This window comes from Semicossyphus pulcher, unplaced genomic scaffold (genome assembly GCF_022749685.1).
Source record: "Semicossyphus pulcher isolate SPU_LCO1_2020_fin unplaced genomic scaffold, fSemPul1.0.p SCAF_22, whole genome shotgun sequence".
In the NCBI taxonomy this organism is placed as follows: domain Eukaryota; kingdom Metazoa; phylum Chordata; class Actinopteri; order Labriformes; family Labridae; genus Semicossyphus; species Semicossyphus pulcher.
Genome location: NW_027211696.1, coordinates 16598836 through 16618563, shown reverse-complemented (window position 1 = coordinate 16618563; position 19728 = coordinate 16598836). Strand labels below are relative to the sequence as shown.

The 19728-nt window shown below is 40.2% G+C and overlaps 1 protein-coding gene across 1 annotated transcript; it reads left to right on the top strand.

Moving 5' to 3' along the window:
* Positions 1-243: 243 nt before the first annotated feature.
* On the top strand, positions 244-19487 carry LOC138602403 (F-BAR domain only protein 2-like). The gene is made up of 16 exons (XM_069673879.1): positions 244-322; positions 2787-2961; positions 3115-3200; positions 5337-5414; positions 6676-7185; positions 8741-8856; positions 8945-9074; positions 9223-9306; positions 9575-9634; positions 10099-10210; positions 11097-11252; positions 12507-12639; positions 12829-13028; positions 13112-13176; positions 13260-13424; positions 14999-19487. Exons 1-16 carry the CDS (start codon positions 244-246, stop codon positions 15019-15021), a joined length of 2172 nt encoding a protein of 723 aa, XP_069529980.1. The 3' UTR covers positions 15022-19487.
* Positions 19488-19728: the final 241 nt, after the last annotated feature.

Genomic DNA, 19728 nt, shown 5'->3' with positions numbered 1-19728 from the left:
CTGTGAAAGGGGGGGGCGGCGGGGGGGTCAGCTGTACAACTTCTCGACTACATTTTTCTTGGCACGAGTTGTTTTTAAAGAGGTCGTCTTTAAAAGAGGAAAAATCCAGAAACGGAGCCAAAGCCAACACATCCCCGAGAAAAAGTAAATAAGTGTTCTCCTCTGTAAATGTGAGCTTGAGGGACGTTTCCCTCCTGTGGTACAAATAAGATTAATTGCTTAATGAGCTGTTTGTGTTTTGACATGTCAGAAATTATCTTTTCCATCTGCAAGCTGGCGCACTTTGTAGGAGACAAGTTTCATGTGTTTGCTGTGAAATGCTGTAAGAGTAATTATACCTAGACGTCACATGACATGTTTTTGAGTCTAAATGACCTGTGGGTTTAAAGGAGCCGTATCTTTTGAATGGATATTCTCATATTTTCATTTTTGGGTGTTTATTGTTCACAGTGAAAAAGTCGTCAATCGTCATTCACCTCAGGCTGCCTTCTCGCACGAGCTTGTAGTCAAGTCGTCAAGATTTCGGCCATTCGGATACCTCCTGGTGATTCTGGCTCGTACATATAAGGCCGAATAACCAATCCTAGAGCAGCCATGTTTTCTACAACTTTGGAGTGACAGTGCAGTGAGGCCGGAGCCGGAGTGGGGGAGCAGCTACACGGTCACTCCAAATACTGTCAGCCAATCGTGGCTAAGGTCTGACCTTTGAATGGCAAAACGTCTTCTTCGTTTCAGGAGGAAAGGAGAGGCTCCAAAAAATAATTGAATTAAACGATGTGTAAAATTTTTAAAACAAAACAAACTTTACCAACGTGATTCAAAAACACATTAGAAGAATAAAAAATAATTGCTTAGCTGAAATATGTCCCCTTTAAACAGTTTTGGAAGTTCTCCAGTAGATCACTTCAATAAGCAAAACAGCTGCAATCGTAGCCACAAAATCCTTTGGGGCAATCGTCACATTAAAGAAAGGGCTTTTTTTTACCACCTACAAGTTCAGATCGGGATTGTAAGTGTCTGACAACATTATGGAGAGGATCCATAAAGAAATAGACCCATTTTTGTTGGGTAAAATGTTATTTGGATGCTGGAAACAGCTGTCACTTAGACCTTTTCAAAGCCACCAGACTCCATTCACAAAAAACAGTAATTTCAACACACAGGGTACAGGAGTTGCTTGTCTGCCGTTGCCTCGATTAGGTAGTGTTTTTATGTTACAGTGTGTTAAACACATATTGTGTTGTATCCAAAATAACCATTAAAAACTCTGGTGGTCACACAATAACTCAAATAAACTAAGCAAGCGAGGCAGAGGCAGACCCACAACTATCGTGTTCTGCAGGGTAAAATTACTGTTTTTGTCAATGGAGTCTGGTGGCTTTTAAGAGATTGATTTAACAGCTGTTACTGGTTTAAAAAAAACAACAGGTTTTCATCTTAATAAAAAAAGTCTATCTCTGTAGGAGACCTTTACCAGACTCCATTGACAAGAACAGGTCATTTTACCCCACAGAATACAGCAGTTGCCTCTCTACCGCTGCCTGGATTAGGTTGTTTGTTTGTGTTATAGTGTGTTAAACAAGTATTGTGTTGCATCCGAAATACCCATTAAAAACTCTCAGGTCAGACAATTACACAAACAAACTAACCGAGCGAGGCAGCGGCAGACCAGCAACTCCCGTGTTCTGTGAGGTAAAATCTGTGTTTTTCTCAATGGAGTCTGGTGGAGATTGCTTTAACGCCTTTTTCCGGTTTAAAAAAGGGTCTTATTTTAATAAAGAGGTCTACCTCTGTTGGAATCCTTTACAAATTGTTGTTAGACACTCTGTAGAGGATGTGCTTTGATATACTTTGGTATAGTTTTGCATTTAAAACCTATAAGTTATTTATAAACTATGTTAAAGTAGCACCCAGCTTTACAGATTAAGGAGTTCCACTTAAATGCAGGTTTGAATAAGCACCTAATATCAATCCAGGAAGTCCTTTTTATGAATTAAAGTGTTTTTCCTTTGAAAAGTTGCTTTCCCATTCCTTGTTTGTGTGTCTCTAAATGGTAATAATACTCCCATTCTGCAGCTCATAGAGTTTATATCAGATATTTACACAAGCACTGATAGATGTATACTCTACACACACTCAGGGCCCACAGGAGTACCTACATTAAGCTCTAAGGCTAAGGGTCGTGGTGAGTATGTTTTCACTACAGCAGTCAGCCTCCTCAAACCCTGCCTTACCCCCCCTCTTCCCCTCAATATCTGCCACCGCCCTCATCTCTGTCCCCTCATCGGAGCCTTTCACGCGGCTGCTGCAGCCAGCTGACACACGCTAACACCACTGACACTGTGTTCTCTCACTGCAGGTTATTTGTAAGATTTTACAAACATATGTGGTTTTACGATCGGGTTTCTTTTACCTCTGCTGCTTCAGGTTGCTTGTATGGATCTTTGCAATGTTTTGTAACACTTTAGAAAGGGGCGAAAAATAACAAAGCAGAGCCTGATTTCATTTTAAGTTGCACAATCGCTCCACCCCCCTGTTGTAAAGTGTTACCATCACATTAAAAGCACATTTAAAGTGAACTCTTTTGCAGTATTTGGGCGAGATGTGAAGCTTTTACTGTGTGAGGCAGAAAAATATTGAGTCCAACCCAAATCTCACTGCAAATATATTCCTCTGACTTCTCATGGCAGACGGTTGTTCTCACTTGTTGAGTCCAAACCTCAGTTTGTATTTCTGGTTTAAGGTGTGATGAAGATTGAACATGACTTTTGGCAATCGCCTTTGAGTACTCGCCCATAAAAACCTCTTGTGTTGGGTTTTTATTTCACTTTTTAGCCGGTGTGAAAGTGTTTTCACTGTCATCACTCTGTGCAAGTCTGAGGGTCTTAATTTTCTGTTTGTTTTTTCTCTCACTCCAGGCGATGAGCTGGCAAAACCCAGAGTGCCAACAACATCATACGAGTGAGTGTTATAAGTGCTCATGGCTGCCGTCATTTTCATCATGTTTACACAGTTTTTATGATTTTTCCGTTGTCTGTCTTTTATGATTTTAGTCTAAAGTAAATCAAGATGCTTTTATTTTGAAATGAAACAAAGTCTGACTGTCTCCTGCAGTCTGGCCAACAACGACCTCCTGTCTCTGGACCCGTTCGGCCCGACTCTCGCGGGAAGCTCTTCTCTCTCTGTGTCCTCATCAACAGGTAATTTCTGAACTTTAATTTTATCCTGATACCTGCGCACGTATATTTCTCCACAACTTAAGATTTTAGCTTTTTTCAATCATACCAATAAGAGCTGACTTTAATGCCTTTTCAAGTTGCAATCCTCCAGTTTTCAGTCCTGGTTTTGTGGCTTTAAAAAACATGCGTTGAGCACTCGCTCGGAACAGCTCATGTGTCCATTTGCAGAGCAGCCAGATAAAATAACTTAACTTTAAAAGCTATAACAGAACTTTAACTTTATCAACTTTATTGTCATTCATCCACATACAAGGTTTACAGCTGAACAAAATGTGTGCTAAAAATAGAGCGAATAACAAGACAACTGACAAACAAAACAACATATTTAAGACAAGCGAGGGCTGTATATTTATATGAATATAACTTATTGTAATGGATTTAAATATGGTATGTAATATAAAGATGAATTTTCACTGCAGTAGCTCTTGTGCCACTGTAGTAATAAACTCTATAAGGATAAGTAGTAGTATGATATATAGTCAATAGAAATTAGATTTGGTGCACACAGTGTAAGTAGGTTTTCACGCAGCAGCAGGACAATGTTAGGGAAGTTATCCTCTCTTCTTCTGTGACTTTATTATTGGTGTTATTTTGAATGCTTCGGCCTCCACAGAATTGATAAAGCTTAAAAGAAAAAAAGTGGTAAGACTTGATACGTTTTTACTTCATACACCCTTTTCCAACAGAGATTCGTTACCAATGGTGTCTTAATAGAAAGTTAATGTTGTTATTTTTAAACATGTTTGAAATACATTAATAAAAAACATCATTTATAATGAATGATAAGCACTGTAAAAGAAACACTGACCACCAGTTGAAGGCTTTTAATGTGAAAGAGCAGCAGCAGGAAATGTTGGATTTGCATTAGGAGCGCTTTAGCTCTACAGGCTGATATACACACAAATGAAGCGTCTGCATTGTCTCCTGTTAAATCCCTCATGCCAATCTGAATCCAACTCGGACACTACCAAAAAACTAGTTAGTTACATAGTTTGCTTAATTATCCTTAAAGCAAAAATAAAGTGCTATAACAGGACATAAGATACACAAAATGCACGATATACATATAACCTGAAAGAGGGTAACACTCAGTATAGACCATTGTTACTGTAAGGATAAATTTCTCAACAATTCTGGCTTTTACTCACTCGGTTGAGGCAGTGATCCGGTCCCTCTCCCTCTGTCTGTTCCTTGATTTCATCCTCTTTCTTTGCACTTTGGTCTCTACCTCCTTGCCTTTCTTTTTCTGACACACTCAGCTTGAAGTCTCTCCTCCCAGGGCAGGCGGTAAGGAGGAACTGACCCCCTACGGTCAACAGAATATTTGATTTGTGAGAATTAAAACGGCAGGCTTTTTCTATCCCAGTTTTCAGTTTGTCTTTTTAATCCTGTTCCAATTTTGTCGGCTCTCCCCTGTCTCACCTGTGCTTAAAATTTAAATGGATCTAAATACCTCACTTTTTGTTTCTTATAAATCTAATTGAAAATTCTGCAGCCGTACTTCTCTAAAAGACATGTCAGTGTTTGTTTTACTTCATCACTTTCTATGTTTTACAAACACACAGCATTCTTCTCATGGCTTTAGTGCACGACACCCGTGTTTAAACAGAGTGACATTAGCGTTGACCCATTGCCTAGGTTAAGCGTAATCCACAGTTAATTGGCACCTAGTTGAGGTCAGAGGGTCGGCTATAAAGCCCCCTGGCACGTATGTTGTCAAACAGTGTCTCGTTACTGTCAAAGGTCTCGGATTAAAAGTCAAAAGAGCATCGCGCAGTGCCCTGATTAGGATACGTGAGGGGAATTAAGAGCTGGCTTAGAGCCTGTTAAATCTCTCTGTGTACAGTGAGGCAGCATTAGCAGCTCCTAATGCACACATGACACATTAAACAGGTCTAGTCTGTGAGGAATTAAAAGCTCTCACTCAATGAAGAATTATTATATGTTGTTTTTATGTTTTAATTATTTTGTGTTCATTGATTCTTTTGTACAAATTCACCTGTTGTATTTTTTACCTTTGTTTTATTTTAATGCCATTGTTTTATTTTTATTTACGTCATGTTTTATTTCTGTATTTATTTTACCATCTCTTGTTAGACCTTGCATCTATCTTCCTTTCAATCCCTCCATCTCCATCTTTTCTGATGGATGACGTCTTTCTTCCAGAGGTTTCAGGTAAAACGCGTGTGAACCGATTATCGGGCAGTGATTTCAAAGAAAATCAACAGCCGTTTTGCATGGTATTTACGCTCCATTTTGTGTCTTTTTATGTAAACCTTTGAGTTTTCTTTACTGAAATGCATGTGTGTGATTCAGACTGACTTATACTGAAATGACAAGGACTTGTGTCCTGAACCAGGGTCATTGCTATGTGAATTTATTGCTGAAAATAGTTCATTAAACTTCATATATGCATGGTATTTCTGTAAAACTAAGACAGTAAAAATATGGTCACACAGAGTTTACATGTGTTTAGCATGTTGTGAGCTCCAGTAGATTTAGATACTTCTTAAATCTCCTGTAATGTTTCAACAGGGACATTATTTAGTAATTTTAGACGTTTTAGTTCCAATCACTAACTACACTCGGCATTTTTTGCCCTCGCAGCATCAACGACCTCAATTTCAGAGCGCTTCTCGCTGGCGCTTACTGTTGCTAAGTTACGAAAGTTGTCTGGCGGCACTTCCGTTTCCCTCGGTCGTAATCGTTAAGTCTGTTTTAAAACGCTCGGTATGCTTAATATTTGCTTTTATTCATTAGAAAACATTAAACCATTGTAAAGGAATCGTGTCGTAGTGTTAGCAGCAGCTCTACACCTTGAAATTGTACCCTCGAAAAAACGAAGCGATTCGCGTCTCCTCCGCCATTGTTGTTGACAAAGATGATAACGAAAGTCCCGCCCCTTCTTGATTTTGATTGGTCAGAGGGAGAAGTGACATTGACGAGCGTGGTAGTGTTTCAAAAGTTGAACTATTTTCAACTGAGAGAGCTGTGAGCAGAGCGTCAACGAACAGCTGATACTGAGGACGTTTTTGCGCTGAAGACGCTGAGACGGAATTGGTTTTAGAAAATAGGCGCTGCCAGCCCAAAAAAACATGGAGACGGGCCCACATTCTCCTTTCTTCCTACTTTTTGTGAAACAATAAAAAAATTAATCTGTAGAGAACAATTTTGACATTTTTGTTTATCTTAAAAAAAAAGGATTAGGGTTAAAAAGGGTCACTGATGCTGAAAGTTTGACTTTATTCTCAAAATACAAGCAAAAGTAAACAAAATGCTTCCTCCACTCAAAACATAGTGATACTTTATGAGGTGCTTCTAACTGTTTAGGGGTTGCTTTTTGTAGTTTCATTGTGTAACTAAAATGATTAGTTTACATTCTGCACTTTGCATTTGTCAAGTTTATCTTCTCTGTCAATCACATCGCCCCCTTCAGCTGAAACGGCGCCACAACCGGAGCCCTCTCCTCCTCTGGCAGAAAGCCAACAGACCAAAGATGTCTCCTCTTTCTCTTCGCCCACTTCCTCTCCCTGGGACTCCCCTGAAAACCCTTTCCAAGCACTCAATCCCATACCAGCGAGGGCCCAGAGCGCCCCCATCACCCTGCCCACAGAGGCAGTTGACCCCATCAAAAGCCCGGCCGCCTCCAGCCCTCCAAAGAGCGTCGATGCCTTCTCCTCCGTCTCCTGGTCCCAGAGCCAGTGGATCGCCTTCAGTGATAATTTCACTCCACCTCGGCGTCAGGGCTCGGGGGCGTCCGTGAAGGAGCCGCAGAGGCCGCAGGCTGGCTCCGGCAGGTCGAGTCGCTTCCTCTCTGACGACTCCGCTGACGCCTCCTGCAGAGCTGCGGGCAGCAGAGACGACGGCAGCGCCTGCTTCTCTGATGTCTTCTCTGGGGTTACAGATAGGGCGATGGCTGCAGCTCCATCAAGCAAAATATTCAATGGTAACATTATTACAGATGCTAGAGACAAGTCTAATGCCTGAGGTTTGGAGTTTACGTTTTATTTATTGTTTTATTTTAACTGATTGTTTTCATTTTGTTCCTGTGATGGCTCAATTTTTTTTATGTTTTCTATTTTTTATTATTTTTATTTGACAGATGTGCTCGTCTAACTTGATGCCTGGTTTGCAACATTTTTGTCTTTGAGTTTCTATTTGTGAAATTAATTTTGGAATGTGTTTAAGTTGTTTTCTGTTATGATTTTTAATGTTTGGAAGCGTGTTTTGCTATCATTTTTATAATAGAGATTATACATGCATGATGGTTTTGAATCTATGTGAATGAAGCACTTTTGTGTGAATACTTGTTTGTGCTAGAGCCCGGTATGTGTTTTTTTTTAGACTGTTTCCTTTACCTATTTTATAGGTGGAAAATAATAGACTGTATATGAGAGGTGAACGTAGCCACTGTGATGTGGACCATTGGTTTGTGTCCATATTTGGGCAACAGGGTGGATATGCATTGCGACATCTGCGCCTGGTAGACAGGATGATATAGTAACAACCAATGACTGTATAGATGGATGACGACAAAGACCCCTTACGTCGGGATGTTTAACAGTGGAACAGCTTCTTTGTGTTGGTCTGAGGTTAACGTTCACAGTTATGGAAACTTCAATGACTATAGTGATTGTTTTAGTTACGTCTCCTCTCACCGTTCCTCCTCTACTCTGCTAATCCGGAACAGATCGGCTGCAGGAGCCGTATTTGTCAACAGAGCTGTCAATCATTCTTTTTACAGCATCAAATTAAAAGTAAACTTGTCAGAAAAATGAACACTTGGACATAAATCAGCATGATAATAACTAACTATAATGACAGAAACCTTGTTTGAGAAAAATGTATTTGACGTGTATTTTGATTTTATAGTTTGACTCATGTCCCATCTGTTAACATGGAGGAGGCGGGCTTTATGACCTATACTGCAGCCAGTCAGCAGGGGGCGATAGAGAGGGTTTGGCTTCACTTTTAGGGAGCTGTCATGTCGTCCATCTTTTTATATAGTCTATGGTAACAACTTCTCAATCACAGGCAGCCCTGTCCCAAAGCACACCTTGCGTTATCGTGTTTATTTTACTCATACAAAATGAACATGATCATGCTGTGATTAAAAACACTTAAAATTATTGATTGAGACCATAAACTCATTAGAAAATCTTCTTCTGGATAATATATCAACTCATAAGTTGGCTAATTTTCGTATCTTGTTTCATACAATCAGACTTCTTTTTGCAACCAGTGACGTCGCCCCCTGCTGGCCCTGGCTGCATCCACTTCTTATATACAGTCTATGGGGAAAAATTACAGTTTACCAATATAGAGGCCGATATAGTGAATTTTGAAGCACTGAAAACACACACTTACACTGATATTACAGCCCCATATCAGCCTTATAATATCGGCCAACTAATATATCTGTCAGACCCTAATTTGTTCCCGATTTCCATGCTGCTGAACTGTCACCAATCAGTAAAACTTTTATTTATTTCTCTGTATAGTTCCAGTCCCAAACCGACCTACGACCCCGCTGACAGCTGGAGCCCTGGTGCCCCCACCACGACCCTCCTCCAGGCCCAAACTGTCCACTGGGAAACTCACAGGAATCAATGAAATTGTGAGTAACTACATCGCTGACATAATTGTTGCCAAAATTCAATTCCAACATTGCTGTTACACCTACTTAATTAACTCCCTTCCCTCAGGTACGGCCGTTCAGCCCGCCCAAGACCTCCAACGCCAGCCCTCCACCTTCTGCACCGCTCGCCCGGGCTGAGAGCTCCTCCTCCTTGTCCTCGAACGCCTCGCTCAGCGCAGCTAACACCCCCACAGTTGGTGAGCATCCTCAGCCTCTGTGTATTGATTACTTTTCTTGCACTATGAATTCCCCTTTTCCTCACTTCCTGCCAACCTTTTTTTCCTGCAACACACTGTTTTTTTTCCCTCTCCTCTTTCCTTCCTTCCTTGACTCCTCTCCTCACAGGAGCTGAGCACACCTCTGCTCTCCCCCTCTCCTCCCCCGAGCCAGAGCTGCTCTCCCTCTCTCCTTTCTTTCTACTAAGCCAAAGTGAGTCTGCCTTTCCAAACACTTGTTTCCCTCCTTTCCGTCCTCACGTCTACCCTGCATACGTTTCACTGATGCCATGGGTGTCAACATCAGGGCCTGTTAGCTCTTTGTGTACCATCTCTGTGCAGTCATATCAACCTCGTGATTCTTCATTACACATTTAGGAAGTGGCTTACCTGTGTGTCACTGTCAGCATCATCTCTCCTCACGTTCTCTGGGTTTGTTTATCTCCTCTTTTCCTTCTTTACGCCTTTAACGTGGCGTAAAGAGGACGATGTGTTCATAGCGAAGCTGCCTACCTTTGAGAAGCGGTGTGAAACACCAGCAGGTATGCTTTAACTTCACACAGGAGGACTTTCCTCTGTATTCAACTAAAACGAACTAACACCAGTCTGCTGGACGGACTGGACGAACGACTGGATGCCTTTAATTTGCAGTGATTGCATTTGTGCGTCTCGTGTGCTCTCCATATTCACCTGTCCTCACATTTGTCTTCCTGTCGACAGCATCATCTCCTAACATTATAAAGATTCATAGTAATGAATGTTTTGTCTTATAATACTTTTGTTTTAAGGTTCTAAATTAACTCTGTCTGTATAAAAGTTCGTTATTTGGCAAGAAAATGCTCCAAAGAAGCACCTTGTTTCTGTTTATCTCACAAATAACATCGTAATTTGGAATGTATAAATGACATCTTTGCATGGTGGAGCCTTCCTTCATTTGGACCCCGCTGTTTTAAAAATCTGACCTGAGTCAAAACAGACCTCTAACTCTTTCCTCTCTCATTCTCAGGGACGTCTCGCGGTCCCAGCCCTGTGACCCTGGCATCCCAAGATGCTTTGCCCATTGCCGTGGCCTTCACAGAGTCGGTTAATGCTTACTTCAAAGGAGCTGATCCCTCTAAGTGAGTCTCACATGACCTCTTGCTGCTCAAAGGCCCCGACGTGGACCTGCACGCATACACATTTTTGCCCATATTTGACCTTAAACCATAAGAGTACATGGTCTTGCACCGCACGGTCCCTTACCCAGCGTGCACTCTGCCAAACACACCACCAACGGGGCTGCTGAGCGGAGTGTATCCCCCCCACTCTGCTCTGCATGTGTGGAATGTTTTGCGTTAGTCTGACACCATTCTTTCAGGGTGGATAACCTACATGGGGCAGATTATGGTCTGGGGCAGAGAAAACATACACCCTTTTATTGGTTAACTGCTGCTAAATTGCTGCTGTGCAAAAGGCTTATTTTTGCAGGGATTAGCAAATGGAACATTTCAGAAGCAATGCAGCGGAGACGCGGTGCGAGGTTGAGACCATGCTGATGGCCGTTTAACCATCGCAGCTCGGGCCGACCGCACGAGACGGGAGACTTTCCTCCATCCAGAACTTGTTCAGAAACTGGGTTTATATTTGATTATAGAAGCATACAGATGTATATTTAGATAAGGCCTGGGTCAATGTATCGGATCTTAATAGACCTTGGATTGATCTTGTTAAATGCAGATTGTTGATCCATCCATCCTGGTATGTCCAAAAAAGTTAGGTACACAGTTAAGTTGAGTAACAGAAAATATAGCATTCTTTTATTGTCATTTTTTCATGCAAAAAATGTAAAAAAAATTCTTGTTCCAGCCTCCAAATGTGATGATTTTCAATGTATTTCTATTGTTTATCCATTAAATTGAACATCTTTGTGTTTGGGACCACTGGTCGGACAAAAACGTGATCGATAATCGATAAAAAAATTTAGTTTCTAAGACATAATTAATGTTCATTTTCCACATTCCACAGGTGCATTGTGAAGATCACAGGAGATATGACCCTCTCCTTCCCCATGGGCATCATCAAGGTGTTCACCACGAACCCCTCCCCCGCCGTGCTCACCTTCAAACTGAAGAACACCAGCAGGCTGGAGCAGATCCTGCCCAACCAACAGCTACTATACAGGTGAGCCGTCCGGAGAAGTCCATCGCCGAACAGGCCGGCCTCGCATTGCAAGCGAAGAACCCCGCCGAGCAGAGTCGCGGTTTGGACTCGATGATACGAGCGAGGATGGAGGAAGCGTAGTCTGCGTCAGCGAGAGGAAATTCAATTAGTAATGTGACATAAAGCTATCATTACGCTGTCAGGGAACTATTTTCCAGCAGACTTTAACAGCCCGTGCCTCCTCTGAAATACTTCACGCCCACAGCAAACTTCATATAACAGCTGCTTCATTTAAAATACATACATACCTCTCACCTCTTTAGTCTCAGTCAAAGCTGGTTAATGTCTTTGTTCGCTCACAAGCAGTGAAAGTTTCAGTTTTTAATGAAAGGAAGCAAACTGGACCCTGAATCGACTCACATTTTGTCAGTGAGATCTCGGCGCTTTTGTCTTTAAAGCTGCATAATTGTTCACAAGGCAATGAAGAAAAAACAGCCTGTAAACTCTACAAGACTCAACCTCTTTTCGTCGTTCCCCTGTATTTGACCGGGACCCGGAATTCTCCTCCTCTCCAAAGCAAATAGGCCCATTGATCAAAACTGTTTAAAAACACTGAATAAAACAAGTGTTTCTTCGATACTCTATTTCCCAGCACACACAGGATGTCAGGAGGGGCTGCGAGCCAAGCTGCAAGATTGTTTTTCAGTGCTAATCTTGTTTTTTTAAGGTTAGGATTCCTTCCCTTTTTGTCATTCACTTTGTCATTCAGTTTTTACAGGACGCAGAATTATCTGCAGAGGTTTTCTCCTCTTCGAAACAAATGAAAACAGGGGCGCCGGTTTAGCCCAGAGGACATAATCCTTGGCCCTTTGCCGCGTGTCATCCCCTCTCTCCTTTTTCCAATACTGTCCACTGTCTAACACTTAAAAAAGGGGTTTCACTACAACAATCTTTGCCTTTCCAACGCTCTTCAGCGGGGCAACAGAGCTGCCGCTAACTTTATCTCACCAGCTGACTAAAATTCTTCATCTGGGTAAATTATATAGTTAGAAACAGGGTAAAACATGAGACTCGTGTGGGCCAGAAGAGGAATTTTTGGCACGAATAGTCTGTTACAGCCTCGGACCAGTTTATATCCTGTCCTGAAAAGTAAAGAAAAACAACATCAAGGACAGTTCTTCCAAACTTAACGCAAAAAGATGAGCTTTAATAAGTGTTTAATTCCTTGTGTGTGTGTGTATATGAAATATCTCTGCCTGTCTGTGTTTTATCCAGTGATCCTTCCCAAAGTGACTCGAATTCAAAGGACTTCTGGTTCAACATGCAAGCACTGACGTCCTACCTCAGAAAAGCCTCAGATCAGAATCCTTCAGCTTCCTACTACAACGTGGACATCCTCAAATACCAGGTCAGTCTGCCGCCGTCGAAAAGACAACCTTATCACAAAAAAATTTGTTTAATTACTTCTGACTTTAAGTTTTCCAGGACGCTTTGGAGGCTTCGTATTGTTGCTTAAATTTGCGTATCTCATCGAGTGTCTTGCAGCAGAGGATATTGGGAACATCTTATTCCTCAAACTTATCCGTGCTGTGTTCAGGTGCTGTCTGATGGGATCCATTCCACTCCTCTTAACCTGGCTGTATACTGGAAGTGCACACCGAGTACGTCAGACCTGCGGGTGGACTACCGATACAACCCGGAGTCCATGGCCTCCCCTGGTCTGCTCAGCAACGTGCAGATCTTAGTGCCTGTTGACGGAGGAGTCACCAGCATGCAGTCTCTGCCCAACTCCCTCTGGTAGGATGTGGCGCTAGTTATCTTAACAGGAAACGTATTTATCTTAGTTAAACTTCTTAAGTTGTTCCTTTCTCTTATTTTAGGAATTCAGAGCAGAACAAGTGTTTGTGGAAGCTGAGCGACATCTCAGAAAAGTCTGAAAACGATGGTAAGTCATCTTCCTTGACTGCTATTCAAGACTACTTGAATAAAACTGGATCAGTGTGTGATTCTGTTTGTGTTTGACCTCAGGTGCAGGGTCCCTGAGGGCCAAGTTTGAGCTGTCAAATGGCCCGTCGAACCCCTCCACCCTGGCGGTGCAGTTTATGAGCGAGGGGAGCACCCTGTCAGGAGTGGACATGGAGCTGCAGGGGACCGGATACAGACTCTCCCTCAGCAAGAAGAGATTTGCAACAGGTATTTAGTTCGTTTGATCATCCATGTGTCCCTGATGCTAATATTTGGTAGAGCCCATCCGATAGGGGATTTTTAGACCTATAGTCATAACAATTTTAAGAGAGAAAAACTGATTGATTACTGATATCGGGGCCAATAAAGTGCCTTTTTCTTAAAACAATAACATAAATATACACTGTCAACCATAATTGACCCTTCGCTAAGCCCCTCCCTTTAACGGTCACTGTCCAATCCTACATTAGCAACCGTAACTAGGCACAGGAGGCCTGTCAAGCTTTCAGAACAAGGAGGAATGCAGAAACGGTGTGCATATGGAATCTGCAAGTCCGACAGCAGATATCCTCAAAGTTCAGAGGGGGGTGTCATATTTTCCGAAGCCAAAAACTCGAGAGGAGAGATGTCGGACATGGATTAAAAATTGTGGAAGACAGTCCTGTCTGACCTTCGCTACAACCACCGATGATATCGGCACAGCCTTTATTTTACCACCCCTTGGTTCGAGCCATTGTCGTGGCAAACTTGTACAGGATTTTGTTAAACTTTCCTGTTGTGCCTTTAGGAGAGTAAGTGTTTGGTTCAAGCCCTCGATATGCGAGCAATATCCAGACGCGCTTTATGCAAATAAGTGGGATAATTTAGATTTGCTGGCAATGTGCTAAAACATATTAGATAGTGAAAGATATAGGGAGTCATAACTTAATGTTAGCTTAAAATAAAACAATATATTGACTTACCCTGCTGTGCAAGAACATTGTTGTTCCTGTATATGATTGTCCTTAACATGAATTGTCAAGACGTGGGGTGCCTGACGCCTGCATTGGGACCGGAGAGCTTTTACCTCCATTTTTATGTCCTCTTCATTCTCAACACCCCGCTGACAAATTATATCATGGATGCGGCTCTGGCTCAGTGGTAGACTCATTGTCTCTCAATCGAAAGGTTGGGGGTTCGATCCCTGACTGCTACAGTCTCATATTGAAGTGTCCTTGGGCAAGACACTGAACCCCAAATCGCTCCCGGTGGGTAACGGGTGTGAGTGCATAGTTCGCTAACTCTCAGATGTATGTTGCTTTGGACAAAAGCGTCTGTTAAATGAAAGTGTAACATCGTATCATTGGATGTAGCTTTTAAATTCTTCTTCTCTCTGATATTTGGGAACTATTTTTCTAGAAATGTACTATTTTTTCCCTTGGAACATCTCTGACTGTCATAGTGAAAACGCCGTGATATTTACACACCGGTGCGAAAGCTTGACAGGCATAGCAACAGTAACCAAGGGGGACGGGACTTAGCGAAGGGTCAATTGTGCTGACGTCCGTCTGCTCGGCTGTGATGCTCTTCTTCATGTGCTGCAGACAGTGCTGAGGGTATTGTAAACTTTGGAGTGTTGGACATGTATTAATAACCTTTTTTCTGCATTATGTTCTGAAAAGAAGGTTTCATATCAGAACATATAAAAAATAGGGCATATATATGTAATATCGGCCCGTAATATCGTTTGAGTGATATCTGTCGGGCTCTATTATTTCATGCATCACACACTCAAACTGCGCATCTCTTGCTCTCTTCTTCAGGACGTTATATGGCAGATTGCTGAGATGACCCACCTCTCTGGTTCTCAAGAAACAAATCTCGCTTAACACACAAAGAGTCGGAAACTTTGCGGGGCGTCCTGAACCTCGGGATCCATCCGAGCACGGTCCTACTTTTTGCCCGGGGAAGCGAGAATCTCACTACACTAAAGCAGCACTGAGTATTGAACACTGTTTAAAAAAAGAAAATGAATGAAAGACGAGCTTTCAGGAAATGTGTAGATATGAAGTCTAATAATGCTTTCTGATCAATTCACTTTTGTATAGTCAGAAACGATTTATGGATTAGATATAAATCTATATTGTATTTGAAATCATAAAAAAAGAAAAAAAAAGTGCACTAACAATCTTTCAGATTTTCCTCTTTATATTCATCTCTCAAGAGCCTTTAAGGAATATCAACCAGAATCATGTCTGCATGGAGGAGAAGGAAGGGTTTCTCTCTCTCTCCGATTTGTAAATATTAACACCAAATTTTCTGCTCGACCAGCTCTGACTCAACTCAAATCAGTTTTGTTTACTGGTTTTTCTCTTTCCCTCTTCCTCCTCACGATTTGTCTTTTCTGATCATGTGCAATGAAGCGACGAAGGTAGAATCTGTCTTAAACCGTACTCACACACTCGTGGCACAAGCTCGACCTTTAAAATAACATTGAAGTGCTTTCAAACAAATGCAAAAAAAAAAATCTGACCTCAGTGCCTCCTCTTCTACTGTGGTTCAATAAGCAACAAAAGTGCGTCAATGTTTTACCCACATTTGGGTTTTCCAGATTTAAGCTACCTTTCTCTGTGGTAGACGCACGGAGTCAGTGCGTCTGTTTAGGATTTATTCCATGTAAATTCCCCTCTCGGTCATCTTGTATTTTTTACATTTTGAAACCCTCTTCATAAAAAAAAGCTCAATCTTCACTGGAAAACATTGTGTCAAATGTTAGATGCTTTAAAAAAATGTCAAGGGACGTTACCCCAAATTCAACTTGCAGCCTTTTTTTTAAACTGGCAGAGAAATGTGCCTGAATCTAACTTTCTCTATTATTTCTTTTTCGTCTACTAAAGCACAGTTTATAAAAATAGCACCAACAACGTGCCAGTTTTTTTTTTTTATTCTGTTATTTGGATATTGAAGGGAAAAAATGTTTTTACAACCCAGCTGTCTTCCACAGATGAATGAGTCATGTCTTGCCTTCCTTGATTGATCACTGAACTCTTCTTTTGTATCTTTTTCTACTCAAAACTCACTGTGTAGTAGACCGTGTACGTGAGCAGTAGCACAGTAAGTCCAAATTAATGAGCGAAATGCCTTATCACAACTCAACACTGAGTAATCCAGTGTTGTTGGCTATGGTTGGATATTGTGACACAACACTGCCATAATAGATTACTGGCCTCTCCTGCCTCTCACCAAGTGCATGCTGGGATCCTACTAAACAGGAAATATAGCAAATAGATGGCTGGATCACAGACTGTATGTAAAAACCGGACTTAGCCTCTTAGATCAAAAGCAAAGCCAATTAACCATATTCACACGGCGGCCATTTTCCTCTGATGTTACACTCAGAGTGGGAATCTCAAATGCTGTTATGCTGTATTACAGGTTTGCAAACTGCATTAACGTTGGTGAATCTGTAAAAAATTATGATCAGCAACTGAAAAGACAATGTATACTGAAAATCTGGAGGGAACACTGCCTTATTTCATGGTAAAAACACTAAGTAACAACAGCTGCTGTTAGCATTCAACCAGTTCCTAGCTTACATTACTGCTCAGCAGTGCGTGTGGACTTTCAACTGCCAACTAAATGGCTATTCTTTAGCTAGCTAACGTGACTGTTAACATTACTCTTAGCTAGCTTACATTATTAAAACATTAAAGACTGTTCAATACATATAGTAATGATAGCTAGCACATAAGGCAAAGTTAGCTAACATTACTATTAGCTAGCTTACATTATTAAAACATTAAAAACTGTTCAATACATATAATAATGATAGCTAGCACATAAGGCAAAGTTAGCTAACATGACTCTTAGCTAGCTAACATTATTAAAACATTAAAAACTGTTCAATACATATAATAATGGTAGCTAGCACATAAGGCAAAGTTAGCTAACATTACTATTAGCTAGCTTACATTATTAAAACATTAAAAACTGTTCAATACATATAATAATGATAGCTAGCACATAAGGCAAAGTTAGTTCACATTACTATTAGCTAGCTTACATTATTCAAACATTAAAAACTGTTCAATACATACAATAATCATAGCTAGCACATAAGGCAACGTTAGCTAACATTACTATTAGCTAGCTAACATTATTAAAACATTAAAAACTGTTCAATACATATAATAATGATAGCTAGCACATAAGGCAAAGTTAGCTAACATTACTATTAGCTAGCTTACATTATTAAAACATTAAAAACTGTTCAATACATATAATAGTGATAGCTAGCACATAAGGCAAAGTTAGCTAACATTACTATTAGCTAGCTTACATTATTCAAACATTACAAACTGTTCAATACATATAATAATGATAGCTAGCACATAAGGCAAAGTTAGCTAACATTACTATTAGCTAGATAACATTATTAAAACATTATAAACTGTTCAATACATATAATAATGATAGCTAGCACATAAGGCAAAGTTAGCTAACATTACTATTAGCTAGCTAACATTATTCAAACATTAAAAACTGTTCAATACATATAATAATGATAGCTAGCACGTAAGGCAAAGTTAGCTAACATTACTATTAGCTAGCTTACATTATTCAAACATTAAAAACTGTTCAATACATATAATAATGATAGCTAGCACATAAGGCAAAGTTAGCTAACATTACTATTAGCTAGCTAACATTATTAAAACATTAAAAACTGTTCAATACATATAATAATGATAGCTAACACGTAAGGCGGAGTTAGCTAACATCACTGTTAGCTAGCTTACATTATTCAAACATTAAAAACTGTTCAATACATATAATAATGATAGCTAGCACATAAGGCAAAGTTAGCTAACATTACTATTAGCTAGCTAACATTATTAAAACATTACAAACTGTTCAATACATATAATAATGATAGCTTGCACGTAAGGCGGAGTTAGCTAACATCACTGTTAGCTAGCTCAGCCAAATGTGTGGACCTTAAACTGCAAACTTCACAGTGCCAAAAAATATGTAAAGATCCTTTCCAATGCTGTTAGCTAGCTATTACTGTTAGCCAGAAATGTACGCCTTTCCTAATGTGCAACACTTTTATACGGTAATGTTAGCTAGGAAGTGGTTGAATGCTAACGTATATCTGTAGCTTTCGAGTTTGTTTAACTTGAAATATGGCCTGATGTCCTTCTGGATTCTCACTGTTCATAGTGGTTGTAGTAGCGGATAAATCGCACAGCAGTGGAATGATAAAATATTTTCAGGATCCCCATGATTTGTAAACCTGGAACACAGCAGTATGACATTATGTTAGCATTTTAGGTTCCCAAATGCTTGCCACATGAGACTCTTGGTGCTTCGTTCTTGTCTGTTGCCAATTAAGGCTGCTGTTGGAGAGGCTGTTGTACTTCTTGATGGAGTATTTCTTTGTTGTGTAGGACAATTACACTGACCTCAGCCATGTAATTGTCCTTACATTTGTTGATGTGTTGGTGTATGGCATGTCAGGAGATACGTTGCCTAGCTGTGACCTCTAAGGGCAGGAGTTTCTTACACTGTGCATCACGTTGCCAACTGACCTCTGAAAAAAAAAATAACATCAGGCTTATTTTTTACTGTCCAGTGTGCATAAAATATGGCTCATAGTTTTTAACTGACCTATATCCATACCTTGATTTATCATAAGTTTAACTTGGAAATTGATCAGTTGTTTAATTTGATTCTCCATATTTGGCCAGAGTTATTATATATGACCAGTTTTTAAATGTTTTGTGTGATCAAGCCTTTAACAGTAATTTAGAGGCAGATTATAATCTTAAATGGATGATAAAAAAAAAAGTCCTTTTAAGTCTGTTGGACTTAAATTTGTGTATTTCACTCAGAACGTTAATCAGCAAATGTTTGAAGGTAGCTTAATGAATGAGTTTACATAAAATCCTAAAATTGTAGCACAAGACTTTTTGTACCGTGAGAAATCAACATGTCCCGACGTGTTTTCTCTTCTTTAATTATACCAGTGGTTTTGGTCGAATTCTGTAATCGTGTTCAGTGTAAGCAAGCTGGTTCTTGCTGTCCCATCTAAACTTTCAAAATAAACTTCACAGGGCTCCTTTTGCAACTTTCACATTCTTTCTGTCTTTATATGTTGTATTAAACAGAGTTTAAAGAGAGCAAAATTGTGTAAATGATTCTCATAAATTGTACATTTTTACCAATATCTCAGCCACTTTTTGTCTTTACTTTATGATTTCTCATTGTGCCTGTATTAAATGTGTAATATATGAATATATACAAATATATTAAAATGACTAAATGTGTTCTGTTTTATTTCTTTGAGCCTCATTGTTTCATAACATAACTCAATCATGTGTTTTTCTCTTTTTTAGCAGCATGGCTCGAGGGATGGCAATCAGTATTTTGTTTATCCGCCACTTTGCTCCAAACTGAAACATCTCTCAAACTTTGGTCATCCCAATACCCATTGAAATACTTAAGTATGTTGTAGTTGAATGAGCACAACATTTTATGGAAACATTCATGG

Coding starts and splice junctions, on each gene's coding strand:
- LOC138602403 (XM_069673879.1), top strand. CDS start 244: ATGTCAGAAATTATCTTTTCCATCTGCAAGCTGGCGCACTTTGTAGGA. Junction 8,857..8,944: donor TCACAGGAATCAATGAAATT/GTGAGTAACTAC, acceptor CCCTTCCCTCAG/GTACGGCCGTTCAGCCCGCC. Junction 13,029..13,111: donor TCTCTGCCCAACTCCCTCTG/GTAGGATGTGGC, acceptor CTCTTATTTTAG/GAATTCAGAGCAGAACAAGT.